The 19,111-nt window shown below is 31.7% G+C and overlaps 1 protein-coding gene across 2 annotated transcripts in view; it reads right to left on the bottom strand.

The window, feature by feature from the left end:
* LOC116772204 (uncharacterized) overlaps window positions 1–17,491 on the bottom strand; it is a 32,734-nt gene extending 15,243 nt beyond the window's left edge. Inside the window, exons 1-5 of one of the 2 annotated variants that reach the window (XM_061528128.1) lie at window positions 17,108–17,491; window positions 5,419–5,537; window positions 3,593–3,714; window positions 2,701–2,893; window positions 2,270–2,489 (exon numbers count right to left, since the gene is read on the bottom strand). In XM_061528128.1, coding sequence (XP_061384112.1) covers window positions 2,270–2,489; window positions 2,701–2,893; window positions 3,593–3,714; window positions 5,419–5,435 — 552 coding nt within the window. In that variant the 5' untranslated portion in view covers window positions 5,436–5,537; window positions 17,108–17,491. Of the gene's footprint in view, window positions 1–2,269; window positions 2,490–2,700; window positions 2,897–3,592; window positions 3,715–5,418; window positions 5,538–17,107 lie in introns of both variants that reach the window. The other variant, XM_061528127.1, reaches the window with a different exon arrangement.
* Between the last annotated feature and the right edge of the window lie 1,620 nt (window positions 17,492–19,111).

Below are 19,111 nucleotides of genomic sequence, written 5' to 3' on the forward strand. Positions count from 1 at the left end.
TATATCCCGACTTGACTTTGGTTCTTCTCCCAAAAATCTTCCTCTAGATGAATAATTTCCACTCTTCGTCGTCTCTGTTTACACATTTACAAAAGATAAGAATCAGGGGTCACTTTATTTATGAATGTAACCTTGACGAAGGTTCCTTTCCCCATCTTCTCTTCAGCTGTCCTAAACTCCTTCATCCTCTATATGATGTCCTCCCTGTCAATATTTCCGAGTCCTTTAAATACCGAATTTTTGTTGTTGTTGTGTTTGGTCCCTTTAGTAAATTTATATGTAAATATATTAAAATGAACAGAATTAAGTTGTAATATATTGTTAACTTTTATATAACATTACTCTTAGTTTACCATTTTTTATACAGTATATGTCTCCTTTGTTTGCATTTAGTTGAATGTGTGTTGTTTTAGATCTACCAACACATGGATTTCCTAATTGTGACTTCAGTCGAGTCTGTTAAATTTTGTTTCATTCAAAAGTTAATCCCGGATCGTGTCTCCATTCTACACGACACTGCCAGCATATACTGTGCACGTCTTTGCACGGATGAAGGCCGTGTTTTAACGATTGTGAACCGTTCCATGCTTCTAGGACTCTTCATTGTTATGAAATGATTGTAATGTACCAAGCATGTTTGAATCCTGCGTCAGAACTTTCCTTTCATTTTAAAAAAACCCAATCAATGCTAACATCGTGACATTTAAATAACAAAATGATACTATTCAAGCTAATCTAAGGCCACGGAAATATATTGAGAATATCATATTTTATATTTATGCTAACTTAAACGGTTTAAATATAGATTAGAATAATGTAGGCGTAAAAATGTGGGCGTCAACGTAAGAAACAAAATTCACAACTTTATATGCATTCATTGCTCGATACATTCTGAGGATTCAATGTTCATTCACTAACCCAGCAATGGATGTTACTCATCATAAAGATATTTCAGATATTTTTAGTATGAAAACAAAATATTGGTCTAGTTTTTTTTTGTTACAGAAACGTTTCTAAGTTGTTCTCAGCGTTGCGTAGGGCACTACTAACCTATCAAAAATTGTATTATAAAAAAAATATTTCTATTTATTTCATTCTTTACCGCTTCGATATTTTAGTTGTTATTTAACCGACTCTCGTCTGATCGGGATTGTTTACGAAAAACTTATAGCAACATCAAACATATAAAACTATTTCGACAGAAGAATGATAAACCTTACAAGATAAGATTAGTATCTGAGTTCGGTGTCATAAAATAACATGCATATTAAAGCCACAATAGAAACTCAACTGTTGATACATTTTATAGCTAAAATATTTAATAACTACTTCAAAATCTGTTTCCATACACCTTAATAGACCTAAGACTCCATTCATTTGTCAAATAATACAAGCAGTAATCACAGTTATGCCATTTATACGTGAATTAGCGATAATTAGACAGGCGAGGATTTTAAACGGCTCACCTTTCAAAAGATATTAAACTTAGTGTTAATCGAAGATTTGCGAGTGACCTTTGTCTTGTGTAATATTTATGGTTGTATATGATATATTGTGACGGTCGGAATTAAAACGACAAATAAATCATGATTTTTTGATTTGTAGTTCTAGCAACAGTTAACTTAAAGACGGGTGCGCGTAACTATCACGCCACATACGAAGCGTTCTCACTTCTCCGTTATTCATTAGGTTATCATACGTTAATACTATAGTACTAAGATTTATGAAACGAAAACCTGATAACGCTCCGAGTGTAGTAACGATGCTAACTTACACTAACTATTTATTGACTTCCATTTGCGAGTGTCATTTTCTTACCATATGTTCTTTTGACGAACTGACAAAGTGTTTTTAAACATTTGTTACAGTGATTGAATCTTTGCAGAGGATTTTTTAGGTTAATGGTCCTGTAATGGACTCTCATATTATTCAAAATTCATTAAATATTATTTTAAAGCTATTAATGTATTTTTTTAAATAGCAACACCTACACAATAGTGTTAAAAAATATCATTTGAAAAATAACACTTAATAAAACGTTTTTAATTGATAATAGCCTTTAGTTTGGTCTAACTGATATATTATAAAAATATGAGATGGATGTTGGAGATGGATGATATAATTATATGAGAGCACCCAGAACGCTTGATGACCGAATGCGAGCAGAATTAAATACTAAGTTGGTATAATTTTGCAATGAAACAAAAGTGATATACATATTTCCGTATTTATGTGGAGTGTAGATTGTAAAAATATATTATTTACTTACAAGATACGACTGTGTTTTAGACATCATAGTCACATCACCCGGCCTGACACCGGTCCCGCAATACGGCAGAGTCGTCCTATTGTTGGGTTCATGCAGAGCCAGTAATGCCGCGTGAAGACGAGCTCGTGCGGCGCTGATCCCACCAGCTCCACGGACAGCTGCTTCCACGACATGAGTGATGTCTTTCTCCCATCGCACAGCCGGTTTCTCTGTGAATTCCCTGATGAAACGATACAATTGTTAAGTTTATGAAATTTATGGAATATAAAGTAGGTACAGAAATTAAGTTGTTTAGATTTATTACATAATTATACACGCGATTGGAAGTCACGTGTAAAAGAAAGTTTACTATTTATACTGTATATGGAAAACGGGATTTTGATTGGGAATTAAAGTTAATTGGTACGTGTGTTAAATGCTATCTGATTAACCTGCAACCTCCCAAGCAGGCTCGTATATCGTCCTTCAGACTTCGCGACAGCGTGCACGAGGGGCTGGCTTCCGAGTCTGAGGTGTTTGACCCGTCATTTTTGTTGTTCAGTCGTATCGGCTGCGTGTCGTACTGCTCGGTCTTTGGTAAGGTTGGCGACACGCGGCCATGACTTCCGCCTCCACTGCCGTAGCCTGCTTTATTTTGAATAGATGCTTATTTTCTAAGCACAACGGAATTTCAAGAAGATTCTCATAGTTTTACCTTATATTACCGATATTAAATAAAACGTGATATTGTATCATTAAACAACAGACCAGTTCTAAATTCTCTAACTGTCCAACGTATACATATGCACAAAGAATTTAAGTTTTCAATTTCCAGACCGATTTTTTGCGATCAATTGGCATAAGCTTTCTTGGACTAAAATATTCAATCGATCAAGGTCATGTTGCGGTGACCGCTTGTTCGTGTGTCAACCGACGTAAAATAAAAAAATTAAAAATGTTAAGAATTAATCATCGTTCATAAAACAAAACACAGAGATTCAACTACATATTTTCACTATGGTTTTAAGCATGCTACAGTTTCGTTATTTTGCTGTCTTAATAAATTATTTTGTTTAATAGAGTCTGATTATTTGAGTAACGATGAAGGTCTTATTATTATTGTTTAATTCTAAACATTAACCTATCACGTTATTGAGAATATGTCTCCGTCTTATTTTAAATAAAACGTATTTCGAGATTTAACTGAAGTTTATATTTAAATGAATATGTTTATAAAATGATCCGCTTTTCTCGTTACATTTTAATGATCCGCCATTTTGATTATAGCATAGTTATTATTTTGTAAATCTTAACAGGGTTTTCAAGTTTCTGGCTCAGCCTTACCAGAGGACGTGGAGGGTGCTCGGCGTGGGACCCTCGCTGGTTCGACCTCTTCCGAAGACTCCAGCGAGTCCACTATGATGACCACCTCCTGTTCCTCTTCCTCCGTGTACAACGGATTCGATCTATAAGCAAATATTAATCGATAAACGTCACTTAAGCTATCATCAGCTCATTATATACAAAATCATTATTTGTAGTTATGTGGGTTCTTTGCTAAGTACTAATTATACATCAATCTGATTTAAATGGAAAAATTAAACCTGAAAATTGTAACCTAAATACCAACCATATATTATAAAAAGTCAGAACAATACCGATAATGTTTGTTTCATTTTCGCAAATATTACACTGGATAGAGCTTGGACAAGAACCTACAGGCTTATTAAGAGCGGTATCTCCAGCAGTCAGTTATACTCGACTGTTAATAGAGTTCAATTGATTTACTAACGTTATTTAATCCAATAGATTGGTCAACCACAATTAACATCTCGACGAGGAAGCGATTACGACGAAACGAATTTTATTTAACTGTCTTGCATCATCGAGTATTTCAGGTCATGTTTATATTGAACATCTTGCAACGAATTACTATGATACTTTATGTCATAAATCACATGTAAATTTTGTACAATGCCATAAAGATCACAGTTTGTTAACGATGAGATGATGCGTCGCCAAGTGTATGCGTGTAAGCAGCTATACTAAATCTGGATATGCAGAACGCATGCAAAATCACTGAGAGTCATTGCCAAGTCGTTGAACTCGTAACTGGTTTCACTAACCGTGACGCTAAAATATACTTTATCGCAATGGAATAAGATCTACTGAACATAATAGTTGAAGAATCCTGAATAAATCATAAACATCACATTCTGTCGACGAACAATTGCCCGTCCTTTCTCTTTTGTTAAATTTTCAATACCTGTTCACATTTAGTAGATGCGTCGTCGTAGAATGTCATTTCCCTGATCTTCACTGTTTTTTGTTGAACTTAAATTAAAATTAAAGTAAATTATTCTTATCCTCTTAACCAAGAATTGGTTTCAAAATGCCATATAGGTATTATTTTCTACAGCTTTATTTATTGATAACTAGAAGCACATAGAAAACACTGACTTGAATCTTGATCTCTCCTTATAACACCGCTATAGATTTTCTAATCATTTTACACCACAATCTACGGATACATCGTTTATATATGAATGTTATGCCACAAAGCAATATTCTGTCGTTATAATAAAAGGCAAACAGAATAACATACAGCCTTAAAAATGACGCAACCTCCTTATTATTCAGAGATTATCTTGCATCTTATCGGCAACATCTGATGGATTGTTGGGAAACACAAAATATACACAGAACAGTGAAATAATTGTTGTGATTACAGAGAGGATATGAGATATTATATCATCTTGCTCTAATAAATATGTATATTTATGAAGTTTATCTTAATGTACAATTACATTGAAGGCAAAGTACTGATGTGGTCTTTAATTGACCCGAGTTATAATTGCTACCCCCCACAGGAAAGTGGTGCAGGTTGCCGCCACACTGAGCCGTGTGAGTTAGCTTTCAATACAAGAAATATTATTTCATTATATTTTTATAAAACCATGTATTCAAACATCGTTGACACATTTCTTAAACATATAAGTTTAATATATTAAAAAAAAATTACGAGTTACGAACAAGTTTTGTTAAGTTTAATAAAAGATTTGCTTTGTGGGCGTGGAATTCGTATAGGAGACAGAATTTTTCTAAATGTATGCATTTGATTACATCGAGTGGCACATATGGTAACTATAGATTTTGAAGACATTACGTACCTGAGTACGGGCGGCATGTCGTCCAGGGCCCGCAGGGGGTGAGGCGGGGCGGGCGGCGCGGTGAGGGGGGGACACGCGCACGCGCAGGTCCCCTCCCCGCTGTCGCGGCGCCCTCCACCCTATAACAACAAGTAATAAAATAATTCAACGCATTCAGCCGTCATTGCGTCATAACATTTCTTCATCTGAAACGCCAGTATATTCTGACCACAAAACTGTCAGTAACAAGGTTTTCGCTCAAGGAAGATATTTGAGTGAACTCAAATGAGCTTCCTTATCTCCAGCCAGTACTGTATAAAATTAATATAGGTTATTCTTTCTCTCACAGTATCAGACAGCGTAAGATATAAAAATTACGATATACCTACCCAATATACCTACTATATTTTAGTATACTATTGGCCTCAGTTTTATGGACCGCACAGGACAATGCACTAATTTAGCTTGACACTGATAAACATTTTCAAATAATCATTTAATATATTAAACAATCTTGTTTGTAGTTATTTATTTCAGCGTGTTCAGATATAACCTCCTTTTTTAAGGTTTTTATTTATTTCATACTAACGGTTATCAAATTGGATCCTATACGTTTTTGTCGTGTGATGGTCGAGTAACAAGAGGACTTAAACTTTTTACTAACATAAAGTATTTATACGATATATTATAAATATAGTCTCAAATTATTGTAGTATTTTTATATTCAATAGTCTTCCTAATCAGGGTCGGTTATGTTTTAATGTCTTACACATATCTGAAGATACAACCAAGGAGGTTATCTTCAGTGCTAATTTACAAGATCTTTCCCAATTTAAAAACTTATTTTTCTTGCATTAATGTAAACGTGATTACAAAATTGTAGAGTATTTACTTTACAGAACTGGCAACCATAAAGCCATTGTTTAGTACCCTAGTGCCCCATTTAAAGCAAATTATCACGAAATACGGACATAATGACTTTTGCGATTGCACCTTCGCCTCTACAACTAAAACACTATCTGTCATGATTGTGAACAATTGCAATATTATCATAGCGGAGAGAATGGTATATATTAATGTTAATAACCGATAGATTATCATAATTGGCGAACTTAAAATGAGTTTATAGAAAAAAAAATAGCAAAGAGATCTAGGATCTTCGCGAGCATTCATTTAAATAAAACTAATATATCCACTTTTTGAGATGAGATTGATCTCGTATGCCCTTGAACGGTTGCTGCAAAGTAACCAAACGTCGGGAGTGTGTAGGTTAAAATATTAAAAAATGCGTAATAAATCTGAAAATATTAGTTTTGTCTAAAAAGGTGATAGTAAATTCCTTTTCGTCTCATCTTCACGTGGCGTCGCTGTCCGCAGAATATATTTTGCAAGCGTGTCCATAAAGTAGACATTTTAAAACTACTTGTTTTTTTGTTGGTTATAAATAAAACACATCAATCACCGCTGAACACGTTTAACTACGAAATTATTCTTACTAGCAATAAGTAATAAGGTGTTAAAATGTTTGGAGCTCAATGATTAAAATTTCAAAAGTAACAATAAAAATTTCCATTGTGAAAAACCTACGAGTATACATATTAGTGCGTAAAATTATCCCTATCCCAACATCGATTTCAATATTTATAAAACAGTCCAAATATTTAACTTATTAATAAATAGCCTTCAATGAAGCGACGACCACGTACGAATACCATCATTATTAATAGACAAAAGTCCTGACCTTGATCAATCGATTGCTTATTAAAATATGCACATTTTATTGGCTAAAATTTAACTATTTGCATTTCACAAAAAAGCTAGCAACAGCATGGATGTATATGTTTTTATTGCATTGATATCTGTCCGCATATTATGAGAATTATAAAAAAATAAAGTATATTTTATCCAGACATTTAATTGAAACTAATTAATTTATCAGAGCTGTCCTTCAACTCGAATCAAAAGTTATCGTTTATTGTTGATAATGATCATTTTGCAACACCACTTAAACTAATTCAATTAGAATGCGTTCTGAAGTTATAAATTATTCACGTGTAAGAGATATATTACTCTTGACGGATGAAAGGTTTCGGAACGTTCTCCATTAGGATTCCGTATCTTAATATGATAATAGTCCTTTAGAATCTGTCTGTCTTATGAAGATTAAATAATTTACAATTATTTTATGGGTGTGTTCGAAGAAAAAATCCAAAGAACTTTTTAACGAAATCAATTAAACTAATATTTTAAATGAAAAAGTTCGTTTGTTGCTTTGACGCCCAAAAACTGCATAAAGCATTTTGATGCAAGTGTATAGTGATGTATCATAAATAACCGGTAAAATGTCATTGTGTTAAGATGCTGCGACGCAGATCTGATTAAAATCTATTGTGATCGCGACGGTAATGACTCTTATTCGATTTGATACGACCTTTACAATTAAAGTTGAGTTGAGGTAACAGTAAAAACTATTAGACAATGACGTTAGAGATAGGGTTGTCAACGCTGGGAAAATTATTAAATGGATTATAACATAAGATCTGGGAGACAACTACAGAGACATATCTCATTTAAGTATTGACTGAAAATCAGGTAAAATAAAAAAAAGTTCATCTCCAACAAGCTTTAATAAATTTCAGGATTAATTAGGTATTACTACAAAGTTTAATGCGTCACTTAATTTTTATATCTAAACATAATAAGGTGGCAACACCAATGGAGGTCTAAACTATGAATTCAAGATAAAGCGAAATTCTTTTTAAAATACAACTAACATTTCCTAACTAATTTTAAGCATGGTCAATTATATTAACCTAGGTATAGTGTCGTTATTGATCGAACCATCGTGCGGACTAATCTTATTATCAGTAAAAATGAGCTAGCATTGTAAGTTAGCACATATTTAGTAAGGTATTTCTATTCAGCTGAAAGAGAATTCATTCACATTCTAAGACGTCTCTCTCATTTAGGGAAAACATGTGGCTGTTATAAAGCATAATACGTCGTAAGAGGTTCACTTGCCATAACATTTTTTGACAGTTATCTCAAGCAATAAAACTCACTGATCTTACTGAATATGGCGCGGGCGCTATAAACAACCTCAAATCTGCACCAGTGACACTTATGATTCAAAGGTCCTATAAAACGAGAACTACGTTTGGGTGTAAGAAATAAAAGATAACCGAATTTGGTTAACAATGAGAGAGGCCATGACTTCGATCGCTAGGGTGCTGTGTATTTACGTATCTCTGATGTGAAATTTACATCTGACTTATGACATGTACATAGCTATATAGTTACAAATGAATTAATGTTTAGTTCGACAGGTCTAACTGGAACTACTTAGAGCTGGAAATTGCTAGGCCGATATGGGACGTGCTCTGAAAATTTGAGTCTGAAGCACCTCGGATAGGTCACGTTTGTTTAGTGGCTTGAGCGAACCTCTTTTTGATAGGATCCTTGGTTTTCGTGGAGAGAGAAGGCGGATAGTTGAATATTTGGAAGCTGTTTTGACATAATAAATAATAAAATGGTTATAGATATTTTTTTTTTATTTTTTCATACAGACAACTTGTTTTTATTTTTTAATAAAAGTAACAAGTAAGGATAGATCTGAAAGTCTTGGAATTGCAATTTTCCAAAATTTGTCCTTGAGACAAAATTTCTCAAAAATAATATATATATTTATTTCATTCAATTCAACATACTTTAATTATAGTACAGACGCAGGATTTTGAATGTGAAACTGAAAACAGAAAACGTACGTATGTACGTACGGTACAAACTCGAACTAAGCAATCTAAGGAACAACAACGATTTTACATGAAACTAATTAAGATGTACTTCCCGTTTGTCATTTACAATTTACTATCAACATAAGTTCATGAGTGAACTACCTACGACAGTATAATTGGAACCCGTGGTTATGTCACTTTGGTGAATTTACAACTTATTCGATTTAATTTACCTCATAGGAATTTTAATATTCACACACAATAAACACATCCCGAGCCTTCATATAATCCGATTGTTGTAAAAAACTGAATCGTCTCGAAGGTCGTTTTTATATCATTGTTAGTTTGCTAACACGCGTGATATCTTAGATAATAATGCATTGTTGTTTAAATCTTTTAATTAGTGTTGCTACTCGGAGGATTTGTACAATGATCAGAAAAAAACATGGACGATGAATGTGTACCATTCAGACTGTGTGATATTGGAACCTGTATCAATTATAACACTTTATAATAAAACAGAAATTTGTCGTTGCATTTACCTATAATAAAAAATTCACATTTTTTTTATGTAATACATTTTTTATTATGTTCTGTGTCATTTGATGAAAACTTAATGCCATTAATTGGTTTATTTATAGTTCAAATTATTTGTATTTTTTTTTTTCGTCGATGTTATTCCGAATGCAAGCTAAAGGACGATAATTATCTTGCTGTATGATTTCATAAAAATTTTAAGACACCTATGAGATTTCACGCAAATATTTTTATATAATATCAACAGGATTATTACAAAGCGACAAAACTAGGTCTAATATATAGTATAGCAATAACAATAACACATTTACGTTAGTTTCAAGAGATAATTTTATTAGTAATTTTTTTTTTAATATTTAAACTACACTTCATCAATAAATAATTTAACAGTTAATCAAAGAGATAAAAAGATAACTAAACAATCAAATAATAACATTCATTAAACAAATTTAACCAAAAAAAATCGTAAACAAGTTAAAATAACTCAGTCGATTTACTGGTTAAATATTCCGATTAACTTTGACTTAAATGTCTGAAATCATACCCTATACTATAGTACATACCTACTTCTTTTTATTTGGTCTTGTCAAGTTATTAAATATGGTTAAAGATTTTTGCGTTAAATCGAGATGTAAGTTATTTAAAAAAATATTTAAATCACCGATTACTATAAAATATTGTAACATTTTATATTTTTAGTTGAAAATATTTGCCAGAACAAAATGAACTGTATCATATTTATATTGACTATTCTAAAAAAAACATTCTGAAATATATGTCAGAAACACAAATAAAACCTTTTTGTATTCTGAAGACACATTTTATTTCTCTATATTTTATATTAAAATAAAATGAATCAGTTGTGCTCACTAAGTATTATATATCAAAAGTTCCAATTTTAAAATTAACTATGAATGTGACGGAAATTGTGAGTTAAAATTTAATAAAACATATAATTAGAGACCGCAAACGGCGCGAATTCCTGACACTTTTACAAAATATCCGTACAGACAGATGTATTGGGAAGGTCGCCTGCATGCTTTGAGTGTATTCAATATCTCATTCCACCGATGACAACTGTCCTTTCGAAATGTTCTTAACACCGATCAAGTAATTGATACATATACCAAACTTTAACCGGTTAGATCCTAATAGTTTAATTTGATCGTCATTAAATTTGTATTTTCTTTTTGATACCAAATATTAATATAAAATATAACCTTATTTTATATCTGTAATGTCACAATATGTCAGTTTTCTGACAGTTCCGCCATCTTTAAAACTAATTAAGACATCTGTCATCAAATATCACGATATATGATTTTACAATTAATTCCCCGTTAACGGTCAAAGTATCCACCTAACAACAGATGTACAGCTTTAAACAATTTGTGAATTTCAATTACCATCAACACAACTTATAAAGACTCTTAAAAGATGTTAATAATGTTTAATATTCATTGACCCCAATATTAGTATCATCTCCTGGCATCATATCGGAAACCTTGGCCATTATAAGCCACATGGCATTTGTTTTTTTTAATATAAGTATCTAAGGAATGTGAAATTAAAAAAATAGACTTCATAGGTAACTTAATTGTGAGGTTATATCAAAAATGTCAATAATGTGTCTTATTTAATTAGTTATATGTACAAAATATTGTTATTTTATAAAAATTCTGTTGTTCTTGCTTTTTGTTTTCTTGTTATTTTTATGTTACTTTATTATCTCTTAGTTTTTTGTTTATTTTAATGTCTCGTTTTTTAATCTGGAATGTATTCTACCGCGTTTTTTTTCAAATAAATTTCAAGACGCTTAATATTTTTTTTTTCGTGCTCATTAAGTTCCTCAAGAGAGTGCTATAGAATATAATAATTTGAGGAATATTTAAATTATATGAGATATTCATATTTTTAAATGGACATCAATTAATTTTTATTAGATACATAAGGTCACTTAATACAAACTATTTGAAAAAATTAAAAAAAAAAGCTTTAAATTGATTCTATATTAATTTAAAGCAACGAAATAGGTTATATTTGCTAGTTATTAAAATTAAAGAAATTTACTAATATAAATATACATAATTTACAAAATCACCTAAAAGAATAATTTTAAAGAAACTATTGTGTAAGTCGCTAGAAACGGCAATAAAATTAAATGCTCATAAAAAACTTGTTTTTTTAAATTATATAACTATTTCATAGAAAATTCAACTGGAATGATATTTGAAACTAAACTATGCATACAGTTTTGGTTTTATTTATAATTTCAAAATTTTATTAGTATTATTTTTATAATACATGACATACTTTTTCAGTGAGTGGGCAACACTTAAATTTTTCGTTAATATTTAAATGTTCATTTCCTAAAATTAAATAAATTACCAAAGCACTTGAAAACGAATAACGTTCTAAGCATCACGAAATATATAATATATACAACAATGGCCAATTGTTTTCTGTTTTGATTACCCTAATACTGAATATGATTAAATTAAGAGTTATAATCAAACAATATTATATAACATTCAATACTCCATTTAATAATTATAAAAATTATCAATTATCGAATAACTCAAAACATACTTTTTTTATTCAAATAATAGTTTGAATATGTTATGCGTAAAGTAATTCGCTAATCGGAAAAAGCCTGACGAATTCAATAGATATATTTTTCACTCGTCCTTGTCCTAATCTGACATCAAAAATCTGGTTATAGAGCACAATACAACCATTATGCCTTAACCCCCGGGAACTACAAGGGAATATGAGATAAATTATATCGTATGTCTTACTCTGATGCCTAACCTAAAGCTAAATATGTTCAGACTTCAGTAGTCATACGTGGAAGACCAACATACACCAATACATACATTCGTCCATATATCTTCAGAAATTTACGCATTTATAATATTAGTAGGATTCAATAAAAAGTATAAAATATTTATTTATAAAGTCATCATCATCATCAGCCTATGGGAGCCCACTGCTGAGCAAAGGCCTCTTCCCACATGGAGAAGGTTAGAGCATTAATCACCACGCTTGCTCTAGACGGGTCGGCGATTTCAAACTTATAATTCGAAATTGTAAGTCCAGGTTTCCTCACGATGTTTTCCTTCACCTTCTGTCAGTGGTGTCTAAATACTGTTAAAAAGTACATATGACTAAGAAAAATCACATTGGTATTCGCCAGGTTTCGAACCCGCGCCTTCACGCATGACAGGCGGTCCCACAATCTCCAGACCACCACGACATTATATATAAAGTAAACAAGAATAATAACCATAGCAAATCATTTCCACACACATTTATTACGCAAGTATATTTTCTCTTTGTTACCGCACGCTGTTACTGTCGTTACCGACTGACCGCGTTAGGAAGGGCCATTTTAAAGATGTTTTATGGCCAAGGTCGAATTCATCCATACGATATAAAACTATTTGTCATATTATTGATAACTTATATTGTATTGCCTTAGGTAAATCTAATGATAATTTGTTGAATCTAACAAAACTGCTTTTATTTTTTATAGCACAGAATTTTCTAATTAAATTCTTCTCATTTAAGTCTTGTATTGAGAATGCGATGAATTTAATCAAGTTTAAAATATAAATTATTTGACATACCTATTTATGTAACACTAATAATTTATCTTGCCTTCTCTTACCTATAAATTTTGATAGCATAAATTCATATAGAAGTTACGTATGTAATAAATATTATCAAGTGCGTGCTAATTTGTAATCAGAGAGCTCTCTAATGATGAGGTCGTATTTCTTAACCTCCATTCCGCAGTTGAACCATGATTTAACAGATTAACGCAAGACGAAAATAAACATATATCACTTTGGAAGCAACAGATTAAAAACTAAAAAACATATCATCGAAACAAACGAGCATGTCGCTTTCTTGAAATTCCTTGCACAAATATTCCTAATCTACTTTCCAGATTAAAAATGATATCTCTATTATTACTTATTAAAAACATTGTATCAAAAAAATTTAAACGGCTCCAATATCGCTTAACGATAATTCGATAGCAATAATAAATCTACACAATATATATTTAGACCAAAAGCAGTTAAGTTGAAACATTAATATTTCCAATTGATCGCAAGTCGTGATCAACTACCGACAAATTGCAGAACGTTTAAATCGGGAAATTAAACAGAATTAATTCCGTGTAAAAATATTAATTTGTATAATCGTACAATGATTTATAAAGTAAAATTGTCTGGAATTGTGAACTTCAGTTAATGATAATAAATGTTTAAGTCTCTGTCTATAGTTATATAAAAAAACCTTGCAAGAAATATCACATCTGTCTTTAGATGCAAGAATTTTTTATCAAATTTATTAAGGAATCAAAATTTAAAAAAAGTTGTAACAATTAGTTTTTAATCTTAATATCAGAATAGAGACAATCCTTGTGAAGGAAGCCATAGCATTAATAAAAAAAAAATGCCAGGCCTATAATGTCAGTATAGTTAAATAAAATGTCAAAGTGTCAATAGGACAAGTTTTGATCCAATATATATATATATATATATATTACTTATAACTTGGTATTACTGCAAATTCATAATAATCACAAATAACAGAATATTATTGCAAAGAAAAAGAAACAGGTAAAATATTAAAGTAATTTCGCTTTAATATTTCGAACATTTCGTTTGTACACATAATATAAAAACAAGTTGGATTACTAATGTAACAATTGACATATTAAACCTAAATAAAAAATACTAACTGTCAAATTTCATTTATGGTAATAGGATTCAAAGTTTATGGTTTTGGAAATATTTGATATAAACTAATTTAAATAGCAGAACCTCTTATTATTTTCTTTGCATTGTCATATAAGGAAAACATCATTTTTTTGTTATACTTTTCCCAATAAAACAGACCTCCAAGCCATTGCTGATAATAAATAACCGTAAAACAATTTAACTATTCAAACGTGCTTCTAACTTTGTCACCATCCAATCAATGTAACCAATTCGTATAGGCACATTCCATCTTTCAATCTGTCATAAACTGTCAATTCTTTAATTTAAAAATCTATGGTACTTGTCAAAAGTATTACAAGCAATTTTTTTTTTTATAAATTTAATCTATGGCTTCATTCACACAACCTCAATGTTTCCTGATCTGTGATGGTGTCATATCAGGCATCCGATACTAAAACACGATCTCTGTGGTAACGAGAGAACTCCAACAACCGGCAATGACATTTATATAACATGTTATTTTATTTGATGTACTCGTAATGCGATCGAGAATGTAAACACTGATCATATTTTGTTATCAAGAAACAAGTGATCATGTTTGGGTTGAAATGATATTGTTTTGATTTTCAAATTAATAAACTGTTGTCACGTAACTTAACTGTTACACCCTGAATCCAATAATGTCAATTTAACGTTCAGTAATAATCATCTTCTACTGCAGCTTTCGGAGAGAATTTAAAAAAAAAGTTTCTTCATTGCCAAATACCCTATGACATTATTTAAATTAGTATTTTTTGGGAAAGTATTTATTTTTGTGAAGAAAATACTAATTACCCTTCACATAGTCTAGTAATCGAATAGCGAATTAACTGATTTAACTCGCTTAACAAGTGTCAATTTTAAAACGGCAATTATTTGTTTCTGAATGACTTTTGGTCATTCAGACTACAATTATAAATGATTGAACATTTGTCAAACAAAAAAATCCCAAGAATTTGACTTTAATTAATTTATTTTATGTATATTTTTATCTTTATCCTTAATAGCATTATTTTAAGTTATTTATTCATGAAATTTTAACGAAACGGTAGGTACTTGAATAAGTTTGTACCAAGCAAAAAACCCATACTCGTTGGGACATTATTAAATTAAAAAAAAGATTGTTTAAGCTTTTCAGACCACTAAATTCACTTTAAGCTCGACCAACTTAAAGCGATATGTTTTTAATTTAAAAAAATATATAAAAATTCATATTAAATGAATGTAATAAAAAAATATAACATTACTCTTATCCTAACGCTATACAAACCTGAAATGTTTTGCGAATTTGGTACGACCTTCGGGTGTTTCGCAACCCGTCGCAACCTAGACCAAACCAAACTTTACACAATTCGGCAATGAATAACACAATTGTTGTTAATCCCTACAACTTAAACTCATCAACAAAAAGTTACTCACAAAACTAATCATTTGATACTACAAAAAAAAATTACAGAATAAACAACACGAGCTTAAAATGATACTGGTTAGTTTTTTAAATAACATTACTATATAAAAAAAAAATTGCGTTCTTTCAAAGAGGTTACATTCCATCTGCTGGCTGGCTATAAATTAATTTGAGATCCTTGTACCTTTACCGTGAATAGGGAGCGTTACCAGGTGATCATTTACAAACCAGCGTTTAAACGCATTAACCTGGAGCAGATAAATGTGCACCTGGAGACGCACCACATTGTAATGCAATCTGACACTAAGGGTGCTATATAAAAACTTGCTAGGAGACTTTTCGTTGCAACTGTATTCAAGCTAAAAGAATACATTTTTTTATATAACGACTAACATATTTATTCTGGTGGCCATAAAATAAAATTAGCGCCTAGACAGTTAACGGGTTAGACTAACAAGTGATAAATATTTTTCAAATGTTTGTCATGTTCTTAAAATAATCATTTTATTGACAAAAATTATTATCATTTATTAGTTCGTAAAAATTTTATAAAACTAGGATTTTGCTTAAAAGGTATAAGCATACATATATCAATGTACATTTATTAAAAAAAACACATATTTTATTAAGTGAAGTGATATTATGTAAAAAATTTACGTTTAGTAATTAACAAATCATAATTCATCATTTTAATCATAACAGTAACGTTCACATTAAATAACAGATATTAACTATTCACTGATGCAGCTCTTAATATTACGCAAAATGTTCAAACTGAACTTAATTCTCTTCTTTTAATTATACACTTTGATTTACATGATCAATAAATTACGTGTAACATTATATTTATCAGTCAACAGCCACAGCTTTACTGTCTCTTAATTAAATTAATACAATAATAAACTGAGTGGCTCAGACATTTTAAATAATCGAGCTAAAATCCAATAAGAAAATAAATTTTAAAATGTTAAGATTTTAAGATGTCGACTATGTCATTATTATTTATTTTTATTAACAGTGTAATTTTTTTTAAACGGACCTAGTGACATAGTTTAGAAATCTATAAAATGTATATTTTCTATCATTATACTTCTTAGATTTTGTAATTAAAAAAAAAATGGTATTGCCTTTAATTTTTTTTTCTATCAGTATCTTGTAATAGAAAAAAAGGTGTGATGAATATTAAAGATCTCGTTACAAATAATTAACAAAATATTTTTTATATCTAAGGAGTTTTTTTTAATACATTCCATACTCACTTTTCGACAGATGGTGCTTTAGATGTTTTCCCTCACTTAAAACACACATCGCACTTTTAGCACAACAAAGATACACGGAGTTTTAATCATTGCATAAAAAGTCGAGAACACAACAAAAACAAAACAGGAATAATTCGTCTCGATTTTAAAGCTGAATGATTGTGGACTGTTGTCTGAATTAAATGGCGGGAAAATTTGAAATAAACGTCAAAACAAAATAATGGGATATTAGATAGTAATAAGGTTTATATGTTGGCATTCAAATAGTAGTCAAAAGTATTTAGATTATGTGACGGATTTAAAAAAGTGTGTCATGCGAATGCGGGCCGTCGGACGGGGAGTTACGCAACGCGTGTACACGGAGCCAGTGAATTAAAGAAACTGAAAGTGGTTCCGTCAACCCCACCCAGCAGACAGCCACCACCGCGAAACATGCACCGCTTGTTAGGTAATCATTAACATTAATCCCATTTTCATAACTACAAACATCCGACGCCATTGTTATATTCTTGACAGAATTTAAATATTGTTTGGTTCGCTGTAACGCGAGTCGGAACCAATTAGCTGTTTTGTTTAATCACGTAACACTTACCGCACACTGGATACTCCGCGTGTTTGTAGTATAAATATTTGTCAGGTCGTTATCCAATCTTGTTTGTAGCCATAAAAACTACTTATGATAAAATGTCAGTTACATTCTTTTACTGTTATCTATATTGTTGTTAGAAAAGCTTGGATCTACGATAATTACCTAACTTCACGTTTAAATTGGCCTTTCCTCGTCTATGATTTTAATAAAACCCTTATGTCAAAGTTAGATGCAGGGGTCATAAAGATGTTGGCTCGCGCTAACGGCTGATTCATGGGCTTTATTTAGGGATCGCAATCGTTTTGGGATGAGTCTTAAAAAGGCCATCGGAGCTCTATAAACACCTGAGAGTTTCCAAGAGATACATCCTAAGGAAATCCCAGGATGACGTCGTTACATTTCTCCCAAAAGACAAAGATGCCCCAGAGCTAGAGTCAAGGCTTCAATTCCACAAGCAGTTTTTCATAGGAGCACAAAGTAACAGAGTAGGGTTAGGATCAAGTAAGAAAGTCCAAGATACGGATATATTGAAGTCTTTTATTCGGCAAGACGAGAATGATAAATATAAGATCCATGCAATAAGTTTAGAAATGCAGAACGAGTGGTTAGACATAGGAGATTTTTGCATCCCACTAGCACTAAAATGGCGCACCTTAATCCATGATTGGTCGCCAGCATTGCTAAAATTCTACCTCAATACGTTCCAGATGACTCTCCCAGATCCGAGTAATTGAGTAAGATGGGGTAAATATTACGAGCTCACTAACGAAATAGGTTAATAACTCACTCGAAATAGGTTCGTCGTGGATTTGTACGCGGTAAAATTGGGAGCGAGAGGTATAACGGCTAAATTTATCTACAACCTACTAAATGACTTAGGCCTGTCCAGAACTAACATCAATTCATTCTTGGAACGTATTCCGAAGGCAGCCCTAGTAGGTTCTTTTCAAATTTGGTTAGGTAAGGAGAGGAGCTTGGACAGTGGAGGTGAGCGTTTAACGCGCGTTAGTTAGGGGCCCCTTAAACCTACACCTGGGTTGCAAGTCCCAGGCACTGTTGAAGCTCCTCTCCCTGCAACGTTGGACCCGGCACCAACACGGAGAACCCATTTAATGCTGAGAGGTTTCGTCTCTATGTACATAAGAGATTTCGATATATTGACTCACCACGATATATCTGGAATCATAAAGCCTAAAGACTTTGGTAGGTATATTCCTTTTGCCGAATAGAGGTCAGCTATGAACGGATTTTACGAAATACTACCCACACATTTTTTAAATAAAGCTCCTAAAACATGCTCCAAAGGTAGTAGGAATATTCCATGTAGCATGATGTAGAAATTATCAATAAGCGAATTTTATAATAACTCATCCCCAACGATGGTTGGGGGGATGGGCGCTGAAAATGAATAAAAA

Source organism: Danaus plexippus (genome assembly GCF_018135715.1).
Source record: "Danaus plexippus chromosome 16 unlocalized genomic scaffold, MEX_DaPlex mxdp_23, whole genome shotgun sequence".
NCBI lineage: Eukaryota > Metazoa > Arthropoda > Insecta > Lepidoptera > Nymphalidae > Danaus > Danaus plexippus.